This window comes from Callospermophilus lateralis, unplaced genomic scaffold, assembly GCF_048772815.1.
Source record: "Callospermophilus lateralis isolate mCalLat2 unplaced genomic scaffold, mCalLat2.hap1 Scaffold_132, whole genome shotgun sequence".
NCBI classification, from domain to species: domain Eukaryota; kingdom Metazoa; phylum Chordata; class Mammalia; order Rodentia; family Sciuridae; genus Callospermophilus; species Callospermophilus lateralis.
The window spans coordinates 642,589-664,993 of record NW_027512489.1 but is presented as its reverse complement, the minus strand read 5'-3'; the positions used below and the strand labels follow the sequence as shown (position 1 = coordinate 664,993).

The 22,405-nt window shown below is 40.8% G+C and overlaps 1 protein-coding gene across 1 annotated transcript in view; it reads left to right on the top strand.

Moving 5' to 3' along the window:
• The window catches only part of LOC143388261 (gamma-aminobutyric acid receptor subunit alpha-5-like), a 70,363-nt gene extending 52,799 nt beyond the window's left edge, over nucleotides 1-17,564 (top strand). Inside the window, exons 6-9 of the mRNA XM_076842145.2 lie at nucleotides 6,299-6,442; nucleotides 9,170-9,322; nucleotides 12,790-13,001; nucleotides 17,361-17,564. Of these exons, the coding sequence (XP_076698260.2) occupies nucleotides 6,299-6,442; nucleotides 9,170-9,322; nucleotides 12,790-13,001; nucleotides 17,361-17,564 (713 nt within the window). The remainder of the gene's footprint in view (nucleotides 1-6,298; nucleotides 6,443-9,169; nucleotides 9,323-12,789; nucleotides 13,002-17,360) is intronic.
• The last annotated feature ends 4,841 nt before the right edge of the window (nucleotides 17,565-22,405 follow it).

Sequence of the window (22,405 nt, the reverse complement as noted above, 5' to 3'; positions counted from 1 at the left end):
ATCTGTTCATCCCATCTGCTGATTGCTCACTTACCTTTTAACTGGTTCTGGATAAGGCAAAGGGTGTGCAATACACTCTTGATTTATTTTATCTCTTAAATTTAAAGCAAGATTATTGGGCCTCTGGTAGACTCTTCGAGATGCCACATCTAAATATATTCATATTTTGCAAACTTTTCTTCTCTATGTTATGCAAGCCACAATGTCAGTTATGGATTTAGTTTCCAACCCAGGAGACTACAGTCATACAGGTAATGTGTGACACGGTCTTGTTAGGTAGTTGCTATGCTTATTCCCACCTGGTTTTAGAAGAGAGAGGAAGCTAGAGACATAGGCTTCAGAGAACTCAAATGCTGTACATTTTCAGATCACAAAGAATTAGAATACCTGTGGCATTCTAATCTGCATTTCTCTAACATCATATGTAATTAATGCAGAACAACACAGACCTTTTGCGAGGCTGTTAGTAGTTCCTAGATGTCCCTGCCCAGTCTGTCAAATAAGACTGACTATTTTCCTCAAAAATTAGATCTGCTGACAATCAGAATTCAGTTCAGGGCTGGAGGCTTAGAGGTGGAGTGAGTGCTTACCATGTATGAGGCCTATGGATTCAATCCACAACACAAATAAGGAAGGTGGGAGGGAGGGAATAAGGGAGGAGAAAATTCAAATAGAAAACTCTTTTCTTTAGTCTGGGTTAGACACCAAGTAAAAATCCTTCTTGACATATGGTTATACTCACTGTGGCTATTATTTATTAAGCATCTACAGTGTGATGGGCATATTCTAAATACTTAATATTCTTGTATACACTTTGTTCTCACTACAACCCTTAGGAGATGGGTGTTATTTTTGCAAAAACTACAGGTGGGAAAATAAGAGGCTTAGAACTCAAACAGGTTGTCCAAGTTCATTCTGATAGTGAATGTCAGAATCATAATTTCTTATTTCATTAATAGTTAAACAAAAACACATGACTTATGAAAGGCCTTCTATGTAAGCAGTCGATTGTGCCATCACTACCTTCTACTAGAGATTTTCTATGCTAGAAGAGGTCAGAAAGTGTCAACCAGAGGGGAAAGTTTTTGAGGGCAGTGATGATGAATTCCCCAGTCAGTTGTGGGTGAATGTGTTTCAAGCCTTCTTGCACAGCCCTGCTGATGTATGGTCAGAGGAGGTGAGTGTTGTTTTCCAGGACTCTAAATCATGAAAAATGATAGCACAGTAAACCTGATTGCCTCCTTTACTGTTGTCCCAGCTGAAAGATTGAATGCCACATCGCTGACCCAAAGAGAAGAGTTTAGTGTTGGTTGCTAAACATCTGAGCTGCAATGGACATGAGTGGTCATTTATTTCCACCCTTAATTTGATGAGAGTGAAACTCAGGATTCTGTGCTGACATTGCCAGACATGCCGGAGGCCACAGTGCCTCTTGCTGTTGGTATTATTAATGGTATTAACATCATCCACATCGAAAGAGCTTTTAATATTTAAGAAAGCAATGGATTATTATAAAAAATAGCAATGTGAAAGCAATGTGAATTATTATAATGTGTTGTAGATGGTGTCTGCTGTGCTTTCAAATGACTTTTATCTACTTACAATTGCTATTTTATTGGATCTTGACTGGAAGGTACATATTGTTAATTTAATCTTCTGCCCACCCCACAACAATGGAAAGACTCATGCCTAGCAAGCTCCAAGTAACATACAGGGGCCTCCACCTGGGCCAGTGATCCCTCAGCCCTCCCTGCTGGCAGTGCACTCCCTGGCCAACATGCTGCTTAGCCTCGAGCCTGAGGAGGAGCCATGCGAAGCTATGTGCCACCCCAGGTCTACAGTGGAAATGATGAGCAGCTCTACATTCAGGAGGGCAGATGGGATAGGGAGTCAGTGGCCCTACCAGGCCAAGACTGTCCCAGCCACCACTCCCACCTCTGTACCTCTGAGATGCAATGATTCCCATCAGCACCCTTGCTTCCTCATTAGGAGCCATCTGTGTCCCTGGATCTCACCTTTCTCCAGAGCACTCTGTGTCCCAGGCATTGCCTGTCTCCCTAGCATCTCATCCTAGTCCTCACTCCTTTTCCTTTTCTCTCTTAGAAGTCTTGGCATCAAGTAGTCACCTATGAGAAAAACAATATTTTCTGTGTTCTGGGCTCTCTTTAGATGAATTTCTATAATCTTAGCTAAGTCTCAGAACTGTTTTGTATCAAAACTTACTTTCCCAAGCTTTGAGCTCCTTTCATGAGCTTTGGGATTCATGTTTCCCAACCCATTTACATCTTCGAAGATATGTGGGGATCTACCATACTTCTCTCCAGGGAACAAACTCCCAGTCTCCTGTGGATACGGAAATGGAAAGAAGGGGTGGTTAATGAAGCTTACAGTTATGACTCAGGCCTCTGTAGAAGGCCAGCTGCAGTGTAGGAGATTTCTCTGGTATGAGGCAGATGAGCTGAGGAGAAGATACAGAACAGGTGCACAGGATAACAGGTTCAGGACCAGCCTGAGCTAGTCTGGAGACAGCAGGAAGCAGGGCTTTTTCCCTACCCAGAGGACACTGCTTCATTAGCCTCTTCTATCCAATCCATACTTACAGCCTGGACAGAATCCAGCCAGACTGCTTTGCTCAAATCCATGTCTGAGTATCCACAGGCCTGCATTATTCAAGGTTCTGCAACATTTACATAATAGGCAAAAGAAAACTCGTTGTCATTTATGTGGAACCCAGGGAACCATTGGAGTTGCAGAAAATGCCCAACGGTGCCTGTGACTGGACATTTAGAAAGCCACGTGCCAAGGGGGAGAGCAGCATTACCCCCCACACACATTCATCACCCTGAAATGCACATCTTCCCAGGAGACAAGAAAATTACAATGGGAAAATTTTCATTAGGAGAACTCCAATGTTGTCCATGTGAAAACACCTTTCTATATTACCTAAAACTTGAAAACAGAAGGTCATGCTAATTTTAGAAAAAGGTTGACAAGAACACTACCCAACATGCACTTAAAAAGATCTAAGGATGCTTTCCAGGGTGTTTCATCAATTATTAAATAAATAAATAGCTATTATATTTACTTCTGTATAGATCTTACTAATGTGCATATCAACATTAGGATCCTATCATTAGTTCTCACGCCCCCAGCCCAGCAAACTTGTAAGTTGCCCCCCCCCACATGGCCATCATTTTCAGACAGGATATGTTGATTATGAAAAAAGAGTGTTGCATATCACAAGGTGGGGGGAATCTATCAAAAGATGTGCAAGGTGATTGTGTAGGACATGATATGAATTTACTGAAAGATATTTCAGTATAGATGATGTAAACTCATGAGTGGACACATCATGCCATAATGGAAAAGACTCCAGGTGGGACATCTTGTTTCCCCAAACTATAACCTAAATTCTAGATCTACTGGTTTCCAGTACAGATCTCCTGAGGATTTTGTTTTCAAATAAATCCTAACAAGCTGATTCTATCATGTATGTGGATGGACAAGGGCGAAGAACATCCAGGATCCCCTGAGGAAGGAAGGGTGGGGCCTTACCCTCCTACCTCTGGATGTTCTCCTGACATATGAATGATTGCAATATTTTGAAACAGGGACAGAAAAAGGAAGTGGAAAGAGAATCAGGGGAGGAGAAAGCAGGCTCCTGATATATGCAGCCTTACCTGCCAGAGCAGGTACTTCAAGTGAGGGAAGGGGGACGACAAGCTAATGATAGTGTGGTCACACTGAAATGCACATGGGGAAATGGTATCTGATACTTAAATACAGATAATTAAGGCCGTGTGTAAAAGGCAACATATTAAACCTTGTATAATTCAAGTGTTGTATATGAGAGAGCAATGGGGAGGGCTTTTGGAAAGAGATTCTGAAAGCAAACTTTAACTTAAAACATGATGGATTTGATTACATTAAAATTAATATTTATCTTCCCCCTAAATAATGCCATGAACAAGGTGAAAGAGCTACATATTTAGAGCAGATATTTGTGATGCATATATCCAAAAGTATGTGTATCAAACTCTATAATGAAAAGATACTAATCAAATGGGCATAAAAACACAGATTTTATAGAAAAGATAAGGGTAAATCCCTGCCCAGAATATAAATGCTTCTAGAAACATAAAATTTGGAATACTTCCTTGGGAAAGCAGGATGGTGAGCTATATTGGTGAGCTGTGCATGGGATGGCTCTGTGTTTGCCATATACATGCTTGTTTTATAATTTTTGACTATTATGAATACTTGTTTGCACATAGAATAAGAATTTGGATAGTAATGTGTATTAGCAAAGAAGCTTCCACACTTTGAGCATAATCTCCATCATTCCTCTGGCTTCTCTCTTTTGAAATCTCTGACAGGACATGGTGTGGCATGTAAGAACTAAGAATGGCTATTGTAGGTACTTTCAGCTGCCACAGCTGCTGGGGGATCCCAGAACATGTGTCCTACTGACGGAGACTGTCCTTGTAGCCTGTGTCTCTAACATATCCTCCAGATCCAGAAGCATTTGTATTTTTTTTTTGTATGACAGTGCTTGGCTTTGTTCAGTCAGGAGTTAGTGTCATGCCCTGTTGGAGGAGCTGGGAGTGAAGGCACACAGCCTTGTTCTGAAGGTGTCATGGCTCCACATGGCATCTATGCAGATTCTGGGGCTAGACTGAGGCAGGTGTACCAGTTCACCTGAAGGGTCCTGAAGAGACCACTGGAATACACAGGCTCTTTCACACCTACTTTTGCCTAGATGACCCTGCTGGATTCTCTGGCCACCCCTTGGCTATCACGTGCAGCCCATGTGACAACACATTTGTTGTGCCCCCCAGCTATGGTGGCCACTTGCAACTCTGCTTTCCTCATCTCCTTAATCTCTAGACCCTGCAGCACACTGGGAAACTGTGCCTCATCCTCTTCTTTTATTCATCAGCATTCCCTGGGTGGCCTCCCAGCTCAGTGCCTCAGGTGGCATCACAATGAGACCATTGTTATGAACTCGGGGCTTGTGTGCTCCCACCCCACACACATCAGCATCCCTCAGCTCCACATGTTACAGTTCTCTTTCTTCCAACACATTATACTGCTCTTTCATTAGAGGTCAGTGCCCTCCAGGTTCTCGCCATTCTACTCAGTGCAAATAACTACACACTTCCTCTCAAAGCTCACATCATGTTTCTTACATGAGCATGTTTTAGAAAAGTATTTTCTATTTTCCTCTTTATTTATTACCATCATTGCCTCTCACCTGGATTGTTTTTAATTTTACTCTCCCATTTCTGTCCCTTTTCCACCTGCATTCTGCTCTCCTGACTCACTCATATGAGTGGTCCTTTTATTGCATTAATTTGAATAGGTCACTTAATTGGCTTAACTCTCCTCTCCAGAGTCTTCCTGGCTCAGAGGAAAAGTCAAATGCCTCAAAGCTCTGTTTTATCTGGCCTTCCGTCTGCCCTCTTCTAGGTATGCTCTGTTTTGCCTCAGGCATCTCAGGCATGCTGCTGCCCCTGGACCTTTGCACCTTGAGTTCTCTTTCCCTGGGACTGCGTTCCTCCATCTTCAAAGTCAGTAATGGCCAGTTGAGTACATTTTTTCATGCTTTAAATCTCTTCATCTGGCTCCAGCTGGAGAAAGTTCTCTGTTTTGTGGTAAGATTGGGCTCATTGGGATAATCCAGGATAATCTCCTGATTTTAAGATACAGCACCACCTTTCCATCTGCACAGTGCCCATGCCATGTAAGGTAACATTTATGGGGGCACCTGGTCCTGTCTATCCTTCTACCCTTCTCCTGAGGACAGTGTTGATAGCACATGCCTGTTGCAGAGAGAAAGGTTTAGAGTAGCAAAAGTCATCAGTGTGCCACACATATATGTCACTATGTAGATCACACAATCATACCGGAACCCTAAGAAGTAGGTGCTCTTATTAGCTCATTCTATCAATGAAAAGACTGAGGCACAGGATGAGTGAGTTTTCAAGGTCACAGATCTGGAGAAGATACAGGTAATCTGATCTCAGAGCTGATATTCTCGCTGCTTCATTAAAAGAGAAAACACATACTAAGAAGCAGAGGGCACTGGCTTCTGAACACCCAGGCCTTTTGCATTTCAAAAGTGGGAAGGACCTGAGCTTCAGTGGCCCTATTCTGACCACCCTGCACTTTTTAGGTCATTCAGCATTAACTTTCCAAACGTCCCCATCATTTCTCTCTCTTGCTTCTCAACCTCTTTATATTTTCCAGGCTGGGAATGATTTCATGTTTATAACACTTTCTGTCCTCCGCCCCATAGATGCATATCCTAATTCTGAGGTTGTGTATGTCTGGACCAATGGCTCCACCAAGTCTGTGGTGGTGGCAGAAGATGGCTCCAGACTGAACCAGTACCACCTGATGGGGCAGACAGTGGGCACTGAGAACATCAGCACCAGCACAGGTGAGAGCCCTTGAGGGCTGTGCAGCCAGGACCTGCAGAACACCACACCCTCTGGAAGCTCAGGGTTCTGTGTCCCATTCTGTGGGGGCCCCACAAGAGGGGGGACATGGACCATGCACATCATGCCCTGGCCAGCAGCACTATCCTTGGCAGCATAGCTGTCATGAGTGCTGGCTGAAAGAAGGGCTCCTGGACGGACCCCTCCCTGCAACTACACACACACAGAGGCACCAGCTGCAGCATCCGGGGAATTAAGGAGCATGTGAGGCATTAATCTGTAGTACATTTGCCACGGTGTAAGCAAGCCCTGCCTGCGGGTGAGTGGACCTGCTTATATAACACCCCCTGCCTGAACAGTGAGGTGCAGTCTCTTCAGAAAAGGGAAAGAACTTCTTACAAATACTCTTGTTACCTGCTTTCCTGTCTCTGCTCTGAACATTTCAGAGAAGATCTCCCTGGGGTTGAATCTGGGGAAAAAATAACCAAGCAGCATAAAAGGAATAGCTGAGTTGGTACTGAGAAGGGAGCAGATGCTGTCAATCCCAGCTGTGGGGGCTGCCCTGAACCTGCAGGGGGAGTCCAAACCTGAATTCACCTGATTTAAAGTGAGTGGGGAGGGCAAAGGAACATCATGCAGTTGATCTTTGGGGCCTTGAAGTTGTGTGGTCAAACATCTCCTGAGAGCAGGTCAGACTCTAGCAGTCACAAGGCTGTTGTGGGTGGGACAGAGGACTTAGGGGGTACAGAGAGTCCCCATATAGCAGAGGGAAAAAAGCCCAAAGGATGGAATAAGTCCTAAGTACAAATGAGTTCTAAGTCTCAGAGTATGTGCCCAGGGGATCTCTGTCAACATCACCATGTGTCTGTGTGTCTGCAACACTCGCCTTTGTAACTAGCAGGCAGTACACTGGGCATTTAGGTCTGTGTCTGCCTCCTCTACGTGCACTTGCATAGGGTCAGGTCCTGGCCAACTGATGGACCCTGTGCATGGCATCATTGAGGGATAGAGGAGAGCCTGGCAGGATAGCTTCACCAATTGTTACCATGAAAAAGGGCAAGGAAACAGAAATGGTCAGATTTTATGAAAATGAGTGAAAAGGTGGTATGGCAGAAGTTTGGAACTGTGGTGTCAACACAGGATGATACCATTTGAGTTTGCTTCATGTAGCTCTTTAAAAATTGATAATTGAGGCTTCCGCCCCCTTTTGCATTCTCCAAAGAGCATCTGTTTAAGTGTCACCTGATTTTACTACCTCCAACTCAAAAATAAATTGAAAACAACAAAATTATTAAAAGTACAAGAGTGATTCAAAACCTTAGCGTACAGAAGTAGAATTGTACTTCACATGTTCTTTAAGTATTAAGAAAAGGAAAATCTGGATCATTGTTAATGATCCAGTCCTTCCACTAAACCTATCCCTTAACCCTTCAGTTTATCCCTGTTTCCTTCTTCCATGTTGGAGCCCACTCAGCCCCTCTCGTCTGCTCTCGCCTGCCCTGGGATTATGGGGAAAGTGTGTCCCATCACTGCAGTATGTCTCAGACATTGCTGAGAATTTGACTCCCTGTCTATAAGAGGGCAGATTTTTACCACATGTTGCCTTTATGATTCCTTCATCTCTTGACATCGTAAGTAAAAGCAATTGGGAGCATCCACATAACTCAGCCCACAGTAAGTACTGGCCCTGGTATCAGCCTCCAACCTCCCAACATACTGCCCATTACACATGCCACCAGCAGACCACTCCTCTCATAGGAGATACCTTACCCAGGGTCTGGGTTAGTGGAGCCTCCAAGCCTGCCCTCTTCCTGTCCACAGAGTAGCCCAGCTCCCAAGCCATACTATAGACTCCTTGCAATTCAACCAAAGAAGTGTCATCCTTAGATCAGGTTAGCTCAGCATACACTTTCAAAGCATCCTTCCCATCTCTCCAGGGAGATGCACATTCAAGTGGCAACAAGATTCTGGCCCTGTAGGCCTCACTTTCCCTCTGACCGGCAGCCCACCCACCTCAGCTCCTTACCAGTTAACCATCAGGACAGCATCATTCTCTGCAAAGAGTGGGAGGTCCCCTCTTGCCTCCCACACAGCCAGGCAAATCCAGAGAAGGCTCTGGGACATCCCCAAGGAAATGTTCCTGACTTCAAAGAACAGAGGACACTCTGGTGGACAGTCGAAGAGAGTAGCTGTCAGGAAGTGAGGTCTTCTGAGCTGCTGGTTACCCTCTAACCAGCCTGGGCAAGCACAGAGCCCTTGGGGGATGGTGGTCAGTCCACCTTCCTGGAGTTTCCTCAGCTGCGAAATTGGAAGAATCTGTACACCCACAACAGGGCTCTGAGATACCCCGAGCTATTTCAACAAAGGTTAAATCCTGAAATCCTGATTGCAGTAGCAGGCGAGGGGACGGGTCAGAACATGGCACAGATTGTGACCAGGGATTAGTAAAACACACAAATCTGATTTTCCCTAGGAAAAGCCTCCATCAGCAAAGGCTATTCAAAGGCTGAGGGTCAAAAGACTTACTTATAAAGGACTTGCTTTATAAGTAAGGACTTATAAAAGGACTTTCAAGAAATTTATACATCCTCCTCTGTCCTCTCATTAACCAAAATAATACAAATAAACCCTTGTCCAAGATGAAGGAGGGATAGAGGGAGGGGCCTGGACTGCCCTGACTAGAGCTGGAACCAGCTAGGCCTGATGTGCATCAATTTGCTTGTTTGCAGGTGAATACACAATCATGACGGCCCATTTCCACCTGAAGAGGAAGATTGGGTACTTTGTCATCCAGACCTATCTTCCCTGCATAATGACAGTGATCTTATCCCAGGTATCCTTTTGGCTAAACAGAGAGTCCATCCCAGCCAGGACAGTTTTTGGTGAGTGTCCCTCAACCTGGCTTGGACATCAGTGTTCTGTGACTGGTCTAACCACCTTCAGTGTAACAGAAGCACTGCCACTGCTGTAATTTGGGACTCAATTGTTCCTCAGAGGCCCGTGCTAAGGACTTGGTCTCTAGCCTGTGACACTGTTGGGTAGTAGTAGAACCTTTAGGAGGTGGGGCCTGTGAGACAGGGTAAGTTAGGTAATGGGAGGGAGCTGTGTCCACAAAGGAAATTGTGGGGCAGTGGTCTCTTCCTTTTCTCTCTTTTGCTTCCTGGCCACCATAAGTGAGCGACTTTGCTCCACCATATACTTCTTCCATGATGCGCTACCTCACCACAGGCTCAAAAGCAACTCTGGACTGAAACCTTCAAAACTGTGATCCAGGATAAACCTTTCCTATTTTTTTTAATATCTATTTTTTCATTGTAGTTGGTCACAATACATTTATTTTATTTTTATATGGTGCTGGGAATCGAACCCAGGGCCTCGCACGTATTAGGCGAGCACTCTACCTCTGCACCACAATCCCAGCCCAAAACCTTTCCTTTTTTTTAAGTTGATTACCTAAGGTATTTTGTTACAATAAGGGAAAGCTGGCTAACTCATCCATCAGACATCGAGTGCTGCTTGTCCATTCTGTGATCTGGGAAACAAATTGACCAATTAATTCAGAATTTAAGGTTAAGCATTAGGATTTAGGATTTCTCTATGAATGATAGTTTAGAGAAAAATACGTAGTTTTTTTGATAATTATTCCCATTTTGGAAAGCCTTTCATTGATAGTACTTTTTAAGGTTGGAAATTGCCTGCATATATTTCTCTTAGGTGAGATTTTGCTGTAGTATTTTTACAGTGCTCATAAAGTACTGCTTTGTAAGTTATCAGGCATTTCATTTGAAGTGTAAATACTACTTTAAAATTAACCACCATGTGGCAGTTTATATATCCAATATGATAGTGACAAATTAAATACACACACACACACACACACACACACTTACAATCAACCCTCTTTATTCAAAAATTCCATCTCCTTGATTCAACCAACTACAGATGGAAAATATTTGAAAAATGGTTGCGACTTTACTGAACATAAAATTTTCTTGTCATTATTCCCTAAAAATGTAGAATAACAACTATTACATAGCATTTACATTGTATAAGGTATTATAAGTTATATAGAGGTGGTTTATAGTACATAGGAAGATACATACAGATTCTATGCAAATACTCTGACATTTTATATAAGAAACGTAAGCATCCTTAGGTTTTGGAATCTGAGCAGGTCCTTGAACCAATCTCCTGAGGGATGCTTGAATATAATAAGATTCTAGAACAACATAATTTTATATTCCTAAGACTTTTAGTACAGAAAGATGTAGCTCAGTAGGTATCTTGGCACAGTGGACATAGTTGAACGTCTCTGACTCTCACCTTAAAATTCACTGTAAGTCAGATTTTTACTATGGCAACAAAATACCTGAGATAAAAATTAACTTAAAAGAAGGGAAGGTTCATTTTGATTCTGAGTTTTGGAGTCCATGGTAAATTGACCCTGTTGCTTTTGGGGCCTTCCATGAGGCAGCTCATCATAGCAGAAGTGTGTAACATTCACCTCATGATCAGAATATGAGATAGAGAATGGAAGAGAGAGGGAAATGTGCTAGGATCTCAGTATCTGCTTCCCAGATGCCTCTAATGCTGGAAGACCTCCCACCAGTCTCTACATCCTAAAATTTCCACCACTTCCAATAGCACTATGGGCTGGGGACCAAGCCTGGTAGAGTCTGTTTCCTCTTGGAGATTCCCAATGCATGTTAAGATGTTAAACAACCTGAGAAGATTTAAGGGGCTGGCACAGAATTCCTCCTCCAAGCACAGTGATTATTTGATTCCTAAGAAAAGTCAAAGATGTCTAATGATGTCTCATTAAGCATTAATTCCATGCAGAGATTTATGTTCAAAGAATATACATAAATATCTTTAAGGAATTACTTGGTCTGAAAACAGATAACTACTCTGACCACCAGCAATATTATGTTACCTTGGTACTATATTGGTTTCCTGTGGCTTCCATAACAAAGTTCCACAGACTCGGTGTTTTCAGCAACGGAGCTTTCTTGTCTCACAGTTCTTAAGGCTGGATGTCCAAGATAAAGATGTTGGTAGGGTTGGTTCCTCCTGAAGACTGTGAGGGGGAATCTGTTTCCAGCCTCTGTCCTTGGCTTCTGGTAGCTCTGTGGCTTGTGGTAGCACAACTCTAGTGTTTATAGCATGTGCTTATTTGTCTCCACATTTCCTCTTTTATGGTGAGGGAGGGTACTGGAGATGGAACCAGGGCTTTGAGCATGGTAGGCAAGTGCTCTACCACGGAGCTACAACCCCAGCCCCCAATTTTCCCCCTTGTAATGAACACCAGTCATATTGGACCTAGGCCCAAACTAATGGCCTTATTTTAACTTGATTATTTCTATAGAGACCATATTACCAAATAGGATCAAATTTTCAGTTCCTAGAGGTTAGGGCTTAATTATATGAAGTTTAAGGGATTCACTGTTTGACTCACAGCAAGTATGTTTATACCCACATCCCAAACACTGTTACACACCCATTCAGGAAAAAAAAAAACTTTTTTGGAAAGGAAGGCAGGGTTAGCATGTAGAAAGCACACAAACTGAAGCTTTAGGCCTGGCTCCAAAGATGGGATGTCTCCTTTACCAGCTGGAGAATGTGGGCACATTGCTAAGTGCCTTTATATCTTCAGGATTTCTCCTGCAAAATGGAGATCACGACTCCATTCCAAAGGGTGACCCATAATTTTGCAGTTCTAAAGGAATGCTTTCCCCTAAGGAATTTAGCCTTGTTGTATGGTCACTATAACATTTCCCTAGAGGCTGCAGGTGCCTTGCACAACAGCTTGAGGGGATGTTTTTCCTTCTTTGAGGGAGTGACATACTCAGACTGATACAGTGTTCCAGTTGCACTTTGCAGGTTGGGTTAATCCAAAGGAAAGAAAGTCCAACTTATCAATTTGCCTTGTACCAACTACTTATAAAACACATAGCAAGTCTTTGTGATGCACTTTGCTAAATGCTGTGTGAACATAATTGCCATTTTTCAAATGGAAATTGCTCTAATGCCACAAGGACACACCATTCACTTAAAATGTCCTCATTGAGCACCAATGATTTGCTTGGCTTGGTCCAAGCAAAAGCAGACACAGCTATGTAGATATCAGACCAAAATCCCTGCCCTCCTCAGTTTGTTTTCTAGAGCAAAGAAACATGTTGAGTAAGTGATATTTAAAATGCACTGAATGCATGAAACATTATGAACACATCTAGACAGAGGCAGGTACAGGCTGGGGTTACATTTGTGTCACTGTCTGTCATGTTTGACAGTGTTGTAGCAGGGGACGAGGGCCCTGCTGATCTGTTTCCATTCTCCACTCTACCTGCAGGGGTAACTACTGTGCTAACCATGACGACACTCAGCATCAGTGCTTGGAACTCCCTGCCCAAAGTGGCCTATGCCACCGCCATGGACTGGTTCATTGCTGTGTGCTACGCATTTGTCTTCTCTGCGCTGATTGAGTTTGCCATAGTCAACTACTTTACAAAGAGAGGCTGGGCCTGGGATGGTAAAAAAGCCTTGGAAGCCGCCAAGATCAAGGTACTGGCTTTAATTTCTTCCTTTTCCTTTCTTTCATGTTCCCTTGACCAAGAAAGCCTACCTGAATCTGTGTCTAAATAAGAGATGAGAAATTTCTCCTTCTTGCTTCTTCTTCAACCTCAGAATGATTCCTTCCCTTATATTCAAGTCCCTTACAAATTTTTTTCTTTTAAATAGCAGATCACTTTTCTAATATATTTCAAATCACCAATTTTATTCAGTCAAAATTGTTGTTAGCTAAATGGTTTGGACTTGTTTATATTCATGCCTACTTTTGCAAAAATAATTCCTACCTCTTCAGGTAAGACTTGTACAGATTTTAATTGATTTATTTTCCTGCTTGTTATTTTGCCACTTCCCCATCCAATGTATCTTCTTTGGGGTGGCATTCAAACCAGAGAGAGGGCACACAGCCTAATGGGAGCATCCATCAGCCAATCATGCCTAGTACCACTGACAATAATTTGGCTCACTTAAAACATGCACATGCATTATGAAAAGTATTCCTCTGTTCAAAACAACTAATCATCAAGTATTTAACAGGTGACTTGTGCCCAAATTTAAGGAACATTTGAAGGAAAAAGAGTTACACAAGAATCTAAACTGAATCATATCCTTTGGGAGATGAGAGTATGGTACATGGATAGAAAATTAAACAGCACATGATAAACTTCTAATTATATCATGCACAGAACAAATAAATCCTTTGTACCGAGAGAAGAGGTCAGAGTCATTGGGGAAGACTTAGAAATAAGCTTCGATCTTTCCTTTGGAAAATCTGCTTGAAAGGAGTCCCAGAAGGCATTATAGAAGACTTGAGTTATATGTCCTGACTTCCCTACCATGCACCACAAATTAGTAACTGCCAGCCCAGGACACTGGTTCCATTGAGGGCACTCATTGCTGACCCATCCACAGCCTGGTATGCTCTTGGAGTTGACACATTTCCTTTCCTGAGAAAACTCAAAAGGTCTGACTTGACTTTACCCATCTAACTCTCTCATTTTCAAGGCCAAGTGTGTACTCCTGTGCTCCATTGTCACTCATGGAAGTGCCACTTCCAAGTTCAACTCACTCTGTTGGAAGAAGGCTAGGCACAACTTGCCTTGTCACGGAAGAGGGGAAGGAAAGGCCTGAGTAGGAGAGTATGGTAAATGGATAGAAAATTAAACAGCACATGATAAACTGCTAATTATATCATGCACAGAACAAATAAATCTGTTGTGTATGCACAAGGTCTATTTTAACAGTCTCTGTACTTTTAAGTAGTATTTTATGTGAGTAGGCAAATAGTGGGCTTCATTTTCCCTGCTTGCTGCCTGTGTGTGTGCTTACCCCAGTGTGGGATGTTTCTACCACATAGAACCTGTTTGGTGGGTGTGTCAGAGGGTTACGAGGAACAGGGATGATCTGACTGCAGTGGACAATGGGTAGGGAGTTAGGAAAACATTTGTAGAGACGGGGTGTTCTCAGACTGTGAAGGTTCTTGACCAAACCATTTGAACTTGATCCTACAGATGAAGGGGAACAAAAGAGGATATTTAATGGGGGAAGGAACAAGAAAGGGGTCTGAGAAAAAGATGCTTCCTGCACCTAGGTCTGGGTTGCTGGAAGGTAAATGCTTACCAACTTACTGGGTCTTCCATGCTGCATGGTAACAGAGTGAAGATGGCTAAGTCAGAAGTAGAAGAGCTATCAAGAAACCATTGCATTACTTGAAGTTGTCTGGTCCATGATTGTGAGTCTAGTAGGAAAGTAAAGCCCAGGGTGAAAGGAGAGACCTGAAGTGTTGCTGAATGTTGTCAACAGTGTCACCATTACTATCATTTGACACATTCACACTCAGCCAGCCTACTGTTCTAGATCTAGATCTGAATGGAGACCTGGAAGAAGGAGGGGGGCTCTAAAATAATCAACTAGCCTCCATCAGTCTTGTAGAATGTTGAGATGAGGTGTTTTTCCCCAGAAGACCACAGTACTGGGATTCCAGCCTTCCTTCCAGTAGGGCTTTGTGCAGTGAGATCATCAGACTTTTGGGGAGGCCCATGACTGATTAAGCGTAGTGCTTCTCTACTTGTGTAAACTGCCCTTAGACATATAAGGGATGTGAAAATAGACTGTGTTCACCTCTGTCCCATGCTGGGATCTACAGGAGCAAACACCAGATCAAGGTTAGGTGCAAAGTAGTTTTCAGGGGTGAGGACCTGAGAAAACACAGAGGAGGAAGTGAGATTCAGCAGAAGACATTCCCCTGGGTGGGTAATGCAGGCCCAGCAAAGCCTAGGATAACTGGGAAGCTCTGGAGGAAGTATTTGGCCAGGACTTAGTCATCACAGGTATCTGATTCCTCAAGAACGATGGGACTCAGACAGGCAGCTTCTGAAGCTCAGGTGTTTCCTGAAAGAAATAACACTGCCCATAGCTGTCCAGCAACCTCTTTCCGGAAGGGGATTCCAGAACACATCTCCATGTCCACCATAACAATCTAGACTATCTTGAGTCTTGAGTAGTTGCTCCTTCCTGATGCTAATGCTTCATAATTAAAAACACACATTATCATGACTGATGTGCCTTTAACTTTCTGAATCCATGGGTTTTGTATGGTATCCTTGGACTCAAACATTATAGATTTAAAATATTTGAGGAAAAAAAATATTTGTATTGAACATGTGTGGACTGTTTTCTTGTCATTATTCCCTAAACTACTGTAAAGAAACTATTCACATAGCATTTACATTGGTTTAGGTATTATAAGTTAACTAGAGATGTTTTGAAGTATATGGGAGGTTGTTCTTAGGTTATAGACAGATACTAAGCCATTTTATGTAAGGGACTTGAGTATCCTTGGATTTTGATTTCTGTGGAATGATGAGACGGATCTTGGAATCAATCCCTTCATAATACTGAGGGACCACTGTATCTCCTCAAGTGCCTCTTTCCCTGGTTACACCCAGAGATGGAACCATCCAAAGCAGTAAGGCAAGGTTATTGATTCCTTCTGGCAGACTGGTATGGTGCTCAGATGATGGTGCGTGTTGGTACACAGCCAGTTTCTGATGTGTGGCCCCCTCCGTCCCACTCCCTCCTTACAGCTGCACCTGGCGCAGCATTTGCTCTTCCTGCTTACACTTACTCCCTCCTTTCTTATCCTCTTAGCCCGTATCTTTCCCCTATTTTTAATGGATTATATATTTCCATTCACTTTCTATCCTGTTTTCCAGATTTTTTTTAATGAGATTACATTATTTTGGTAATTAAAATACCTATTCTACAATATTTTATTATGCATAGATTAAAACATACAGATGTTTACAAATATTTACAAAGAACACCTGTCCACTATTAATATTTTACTATGTTTATGTCATCACCATCTGTCATCTCTCTGTCCATCCATCAATCCATCTTATATGTTGATGCATTTCAAAATGAATTTCAGATGACAGTACACTTCTAAAGAAATACAACATTATGTAGATCATTAACTAGAACTCAATGTTGGTTTGTTGTTTTATTGTTTTTGAAGTAAAAGCCATATGGCATTAAAGACAATATTATTAAGATTACCTTTGCTGAATTTTGGCAAACTCGTACAACCATGTGCTCCAGATCTATATCAAGGTACAGAACATCATCAACTTCCAGAAAGTTCACTATGCGTCTTAGCAGGAAACCCCTGTTCCCACCTCTCCAAAAGTAATCACTATCCTGAATTTTCCTCCATTAATGATCTTACTTGCTCTAGAATTTTATACCCAAGAAAAATGAAACATGCTAGCAAAAACGTTCACAGCTGCTGAATCTATATTAGTAAAGATCAGAAACTTTCTAGGTATCCATCCATAAGAAACAAACAGTGGTATATTCATACAAAGAAATGCCCTTCAAACCATCAAAGGAATAAATTACTGAAATAAACAACAACATGAATAATTCTCAGAAGCACTGTATTGAGTGAAAGACATCTTACCCTAAAGGTTAAGATTTCTTAATGATTCTTAAGCACCCATTCTCTAGAGCTCTCCTATTGATTCCTTTATAACCACACACATTCATCTGACTGATGCACATAAAGGTAAAGAAATGATGATTAATTTCTGGTGTAAGAGAAGTCTTCAGTTTATGCTATATTTCCAATAAATGTCCAACATTAAAATCAGAACTGACTCTTGCTCATGACATGTTCTCTGGGTGGTGGTTCTTTGGGATATTTAGACTTAGAACTCCAAGGAGGCCTGCTGTCTATTAGGGATGAACTGATATTTCTTCATCTTTTGAAAGGTATACCTTTAGACCTTCAAAGTGAGGGCTCAATTGCCTGCTGATGGCATGTCCTTACATTTTTATTATATTTTGCAGAAAAAGGGACGTGAACTCATACTACATAAGTTAACAAATGTTTTTACTACTGGGAAGATGACCCACCCACCAAACATCCCCAAAGAACAAACCCCAGCTGGGACCTCAAATGCATCTTCAGTCTCTGTAAAACCTTCTGAAGAGAAGACTTCTGAAAGCAAAAAGACTTACAACAGCATCAGCAAGATTGATAAAATGTCCTGAATTGTATTCCCAGTCTTGTTTGGCACTTTCAACCTGGTTTACTGGGCAACATATTTGAATAGGGAGCCTGTGATTAAAGGAGCTGCCTCTCCAAAGTAAGCCACCACACTCCCAGACACCAAGGAAGCCATACTTCCAGCAAAATGGTACAAGGGAGAGGATGAGCTAAGAGGACTCTCCATATTTGGGCACTTTCAGGAAACTTTTGCATGTTTAATAATATGTACAAATAATATTGCCTTGATGTTTCTATATGTTACTTCAGATGTTTTGAAGATGTCTCATTGGTAAATAAAGCAAACAACTTTCTAGAAAAACAGAAGGCAATGACTCTGACACTCAGATGCTCAGTATCTCAACATCGATAGTTTACAACAAGATAAGTATATTTTTAACTGTTCCAAGTGTTACCTAACAATGTTTTTTATACTTCGAATGTCATTTCATACAAGTTTTCCCAACAGATAAATATTTTAGGAAATGCTCCATGATTGTTACTTGACCAACTATTGCAAGAGACAAAGATCACAGAGAGCACATTTTTCATTAAAAGGGAAACAGTGGACATTTATGTCCAAAAATCAATTGCCTTTGATAATTCTTACTATTCTGAAATTTGAAAAAGTACTGCATGATCTGACATTATGAAATAGAATAGGCAAACATTTATGCAGAGAAATTTAATAACAGAAATATATAGTATACTAGATTAGCCTACCAAATATTTCCCCAAGGAAAATTTCTAAGCAGTTAGGCTTAAAAATTCTTTTTGTGTGTGTGTGTGTGTTGTGGGGAGGGAAGAAATTTATTTCCCACCCCACTTTAACCCCTCCACTAACTGAACAATGATCAAGAAAGAAAAGGAGATATTAAAACAAAAAGAGGTTTGATGACATTCTTGGCCTTGACCCACATGTTCACAGTCTCCAGAATATTGACCACCCGCTGCCATCAGCGTGTAGTGCTTCAGTGGTGAGAAATTGTAACTTGAGTTATTTTCCATTATACTTCCTTGTATGTATTTCATGATTGACTTACTGCTGTTAGCTTTTGTATATGAATCTTCAATGTTCATTAAAAAACAACAAATGAACTGATCTTTTGGGCATACATCCTTTTTTTAAAAAAAAAGAACCTCACATTTAAGTGAACTAATTTCCTTAAAACAATGTACAAGAAACCTATCATGAAATTACTTAGGGAAAAAAAATAAAAGAAACTAAAACTTACCACTACCCCCTGCTCCAACCTAATTCTGTGGAGTAGGACTTGGAGAGAAAACTTGAGTAGACCATAGTGAGGGCACATAGGTACAGCCAGATAGTCTCTCCTGTTACATCTCAGTGATGCAGTGCCCCTTAGGCCTCTATTTGATGGAGGCTTCCTGCAGCGTGTTTCCATTGTGTTTTCTGTGGGTCTAGTGACTGCTGGTCTTAGCTCTGCACTTTCCTTTAGCAGTCTGTGAACACTCAGCAGAGTACTACAATTGGACCTTCTCCTTACTGTGTGAATAAGTATCAACAGGCATGCCCCTTCCATGGCTTACTTGGAATTCCAGATTCTTAAAAATGGAGTTACGACTACTAACCAACAATATAAAAGCAGGCCTGTCTAAATGGATCACATGCCCTGGTTCTTTAAATATGCAAATATTCCATCACCTCATGGATAACTGGTTTTAGGATTTCACAAATAATATGCTAACAGAAAGGATGTTTTTCAGTGCTCCCATAAAAAGCATTTCCCTATTACAAGTGATGATTTTTTTTTAGGATAGTGTGTGTGCTTTCTATTACATTACAACATAAAAGTCACAAAAACAGAAAACCTGAAGCTCAATATGAAGTTCCTGTTTTCATTTGTCATTGTTATATTTCTCTTACATGTTCTTTAACTGCAGTTTTGTAAAGCAGTTTGGAGAAAAGATACTGTAAGTTACAACCAAATGTACATCTTGACTATTTCAGTCCTGATGGGATGGGATGTCTTCCTTATCAAGTTGTGATTTTTTTTACATGTTCTAACTTTTATTACAGAAAACCCTTGCTGAGCTTCAGTTTAGAATTATGCTTCCTGTATTACATGCTGCTGAAAATTTAAACTGTTAAACATTTAGTGAAAAAAGAGCATATTCCTTTTCAGGTCTCTGATTTTGTATTGCAGATATTTCAGGGTTTGTTATTTTTAATTAGAACATAATAAAGAATAAGCTTGGGGGAAATGATAACAGGGAAAGAAATAAAATTTTCAGAAAGTAATTATAAATTATAATGCCCTACTTTTAGAACGAGGGTATTCAAACATCCCTTTTGATATCGCCTCAAATAGAAGATATCAAGTCCATAATCAGAATTAATTCTGTACTTTCTTAGAAATCGACAGGTCCATCTCAGGAAAACCTTGGATAAACTTGTTCTGGTTTGCATTCAATAATTGGGTTTAAATGCTTTGGAGAAACTAAAATAGTACTGCAAATGCTCTCTGTCAAAGATTGGTAGGGATATTATAAATCTTCTCATCTATTTGTCATGTTATTGACTTAGATATAGTGCTGAGTGCTGTATGTCTCTCATGGGACATGTTATGTGAAGTAGGTTCATTAAATTGGAAATCTCTGCTTTATAAATTGGGATACTGTAACCCAAGGAGGAAAATGAATGGGCTCAAAATTGTATCAGAAACTAGGAAAAAAATGGAGGTCTCAATTCCACTTCTGAGTTCCTAAGTCTCGGTTCATAACACCATGCAATTGCTTCTACAATGTTGCTGGTGTTGAGCAAAATTGTAACCTAAAATGAAAAATTTTGCTTCAAGACCTGTTTGAAAACTCTGTTAAGAGAGTGGTAGCATCTTGGAGGCACACTCCTATAAATCCCAGATTCCTGGGAGGCTGAGGTAGAAAGAGCATAAGTTTGAGGCCAGAATGAATACCTTAATGAGATCCTTGTCTCAAAAATTAAAATGGGCTGGAGCTAAGTGTACAAGTACCTGAATTCAATCCCGGTACTACATTAAAAAAAATGCCCCAAAGAATTTCTTTTAATACTGAAAACATGATGTTTAAATCTGTCCTTTCTTGGATAAAATTTGTGTTTCTGTGATCTTAGAAACAGATCTTGATGGAATGGTCATAAGTTTGGGTAACATTCCTCTACCCATCAGAGAGGGGGCATGGGGGAAATGCACTGACTGAAGCCAAGTATTTTCATGAGATTGCTCCTTCCAGAGAACTCATAAGAATGATTATAGTGGTTGAGTAAGGAATGATCTACCTCAAGTAGAAACCATAACTATATATGACACTGAGTCTTTAATCAACATTAGCCTTCATTGTAAGAACTAGCTTCACATTAAAAAGAACCATTTCCTTGGAAAATTGGAAATGGCACAGTTTACTCTGTGAAAACAATGTTTTAAATATTTAAAAATTAGTCTTAATGTATTTTTTTTACAATAGTAGCACATCTGGGACAATCAATGCCCTGAGCAAACATGGTGAGTATTTGAATATGAATTACTCTGATCATAGCAATTACTTACCAGGTTTGCAGGGATGAAAGGGAGAGCTTTTTGAAGTGTGCAAAAAGGTTCATTTCATCAAAGATTTGCATGATTATCTGTTTGTCATTGTCATTTTCAATAGTCTTATCAACCCTCAACTCAAAGGCTCTAGATAGCCTATTTTGAAGTAAGCATGGGGTCTTTATGGAAATTTGGCTTCAAAAAAAATTTTCTGGGCTGGGGAGGTAGCTTAGTGGTAGAATGCTTGCCTAGCATGTTCAAGGCACTGGTTATGATCCGCAGAACCACACACACACACACACACACACACACACACACACACACACAAATTATCTTCAAAATTTCTGAAATAAAATTCTGAAGACATACTCAGAAAAAAACCTCTGAAGAAATAGGATTACATAGCTCTTCTGCATTCAAATTGAAAGGCAAAACCAAGTATCAAACAGTATATATTGCAAAGTGATATCTTAGAAAGTAAAATTTGTAATGAGTTCTAACTGATCTCATACAGAATATACTAATTCTACATTCTTCATGTTGTTCCCACCATCTCTTTAGCAGCTCACTGTTAAGTGTTGAGTGAAGATGGACAGACTAAAGGAATGAATACTGTAAAGTGGGTAGACTTAAGTTGATGAAACTCCTTCATGTAGGGATTTCCATAGTGGTCATATCCTATGCAAGGAAATTTTTTCTTATGAGTTGCAAAATGGAAATTTCATATATTTTATAAACTTAACTATCGTTGACCTAAAAATTCTGGCAATACAATACCATGTGGTGACAACTGTCTGGATTTGAATAATGGTGTGATCCTTTATGTGGGGTGGCCATGTAAATTTATCATCTAGATGTGAGACTTTTGTAATTGTGAACTGAGGTTCTTAGTAGTCCTCTCCCTGTCAAAAGTTTTAAAAACTGGAAAAATAATCCAAAGCAGTCATTTCAGAATTCTTAAAATATGACAAATAACATACGACAAATTATAAAATTATAAATGTAAAATTATAATTCTGAATTTTAAGTGTTTGGTGAAAATAACTACCAAATTATTTTACTCACACCTCCTGACCTTGATATGGTACCATGAAGACCAGCAATCTTGCTGCCACCAGAGGGAGCTAATTTAATTTGGAATTCTATAAAAAGTTTCATTCCCAGAGACTTGCCACTGTTTGTCATGACTTGGAGCTCTATGGAATTATCTTATTCCCAAGGCATTGTTGAGTACAACAGCATCAATTAGAGGAGGTCGATACAGCTTCCCAAGGCAGTGATACAAGTTGGGGCAAAAAAGAAGTCAACCATAATGGTAA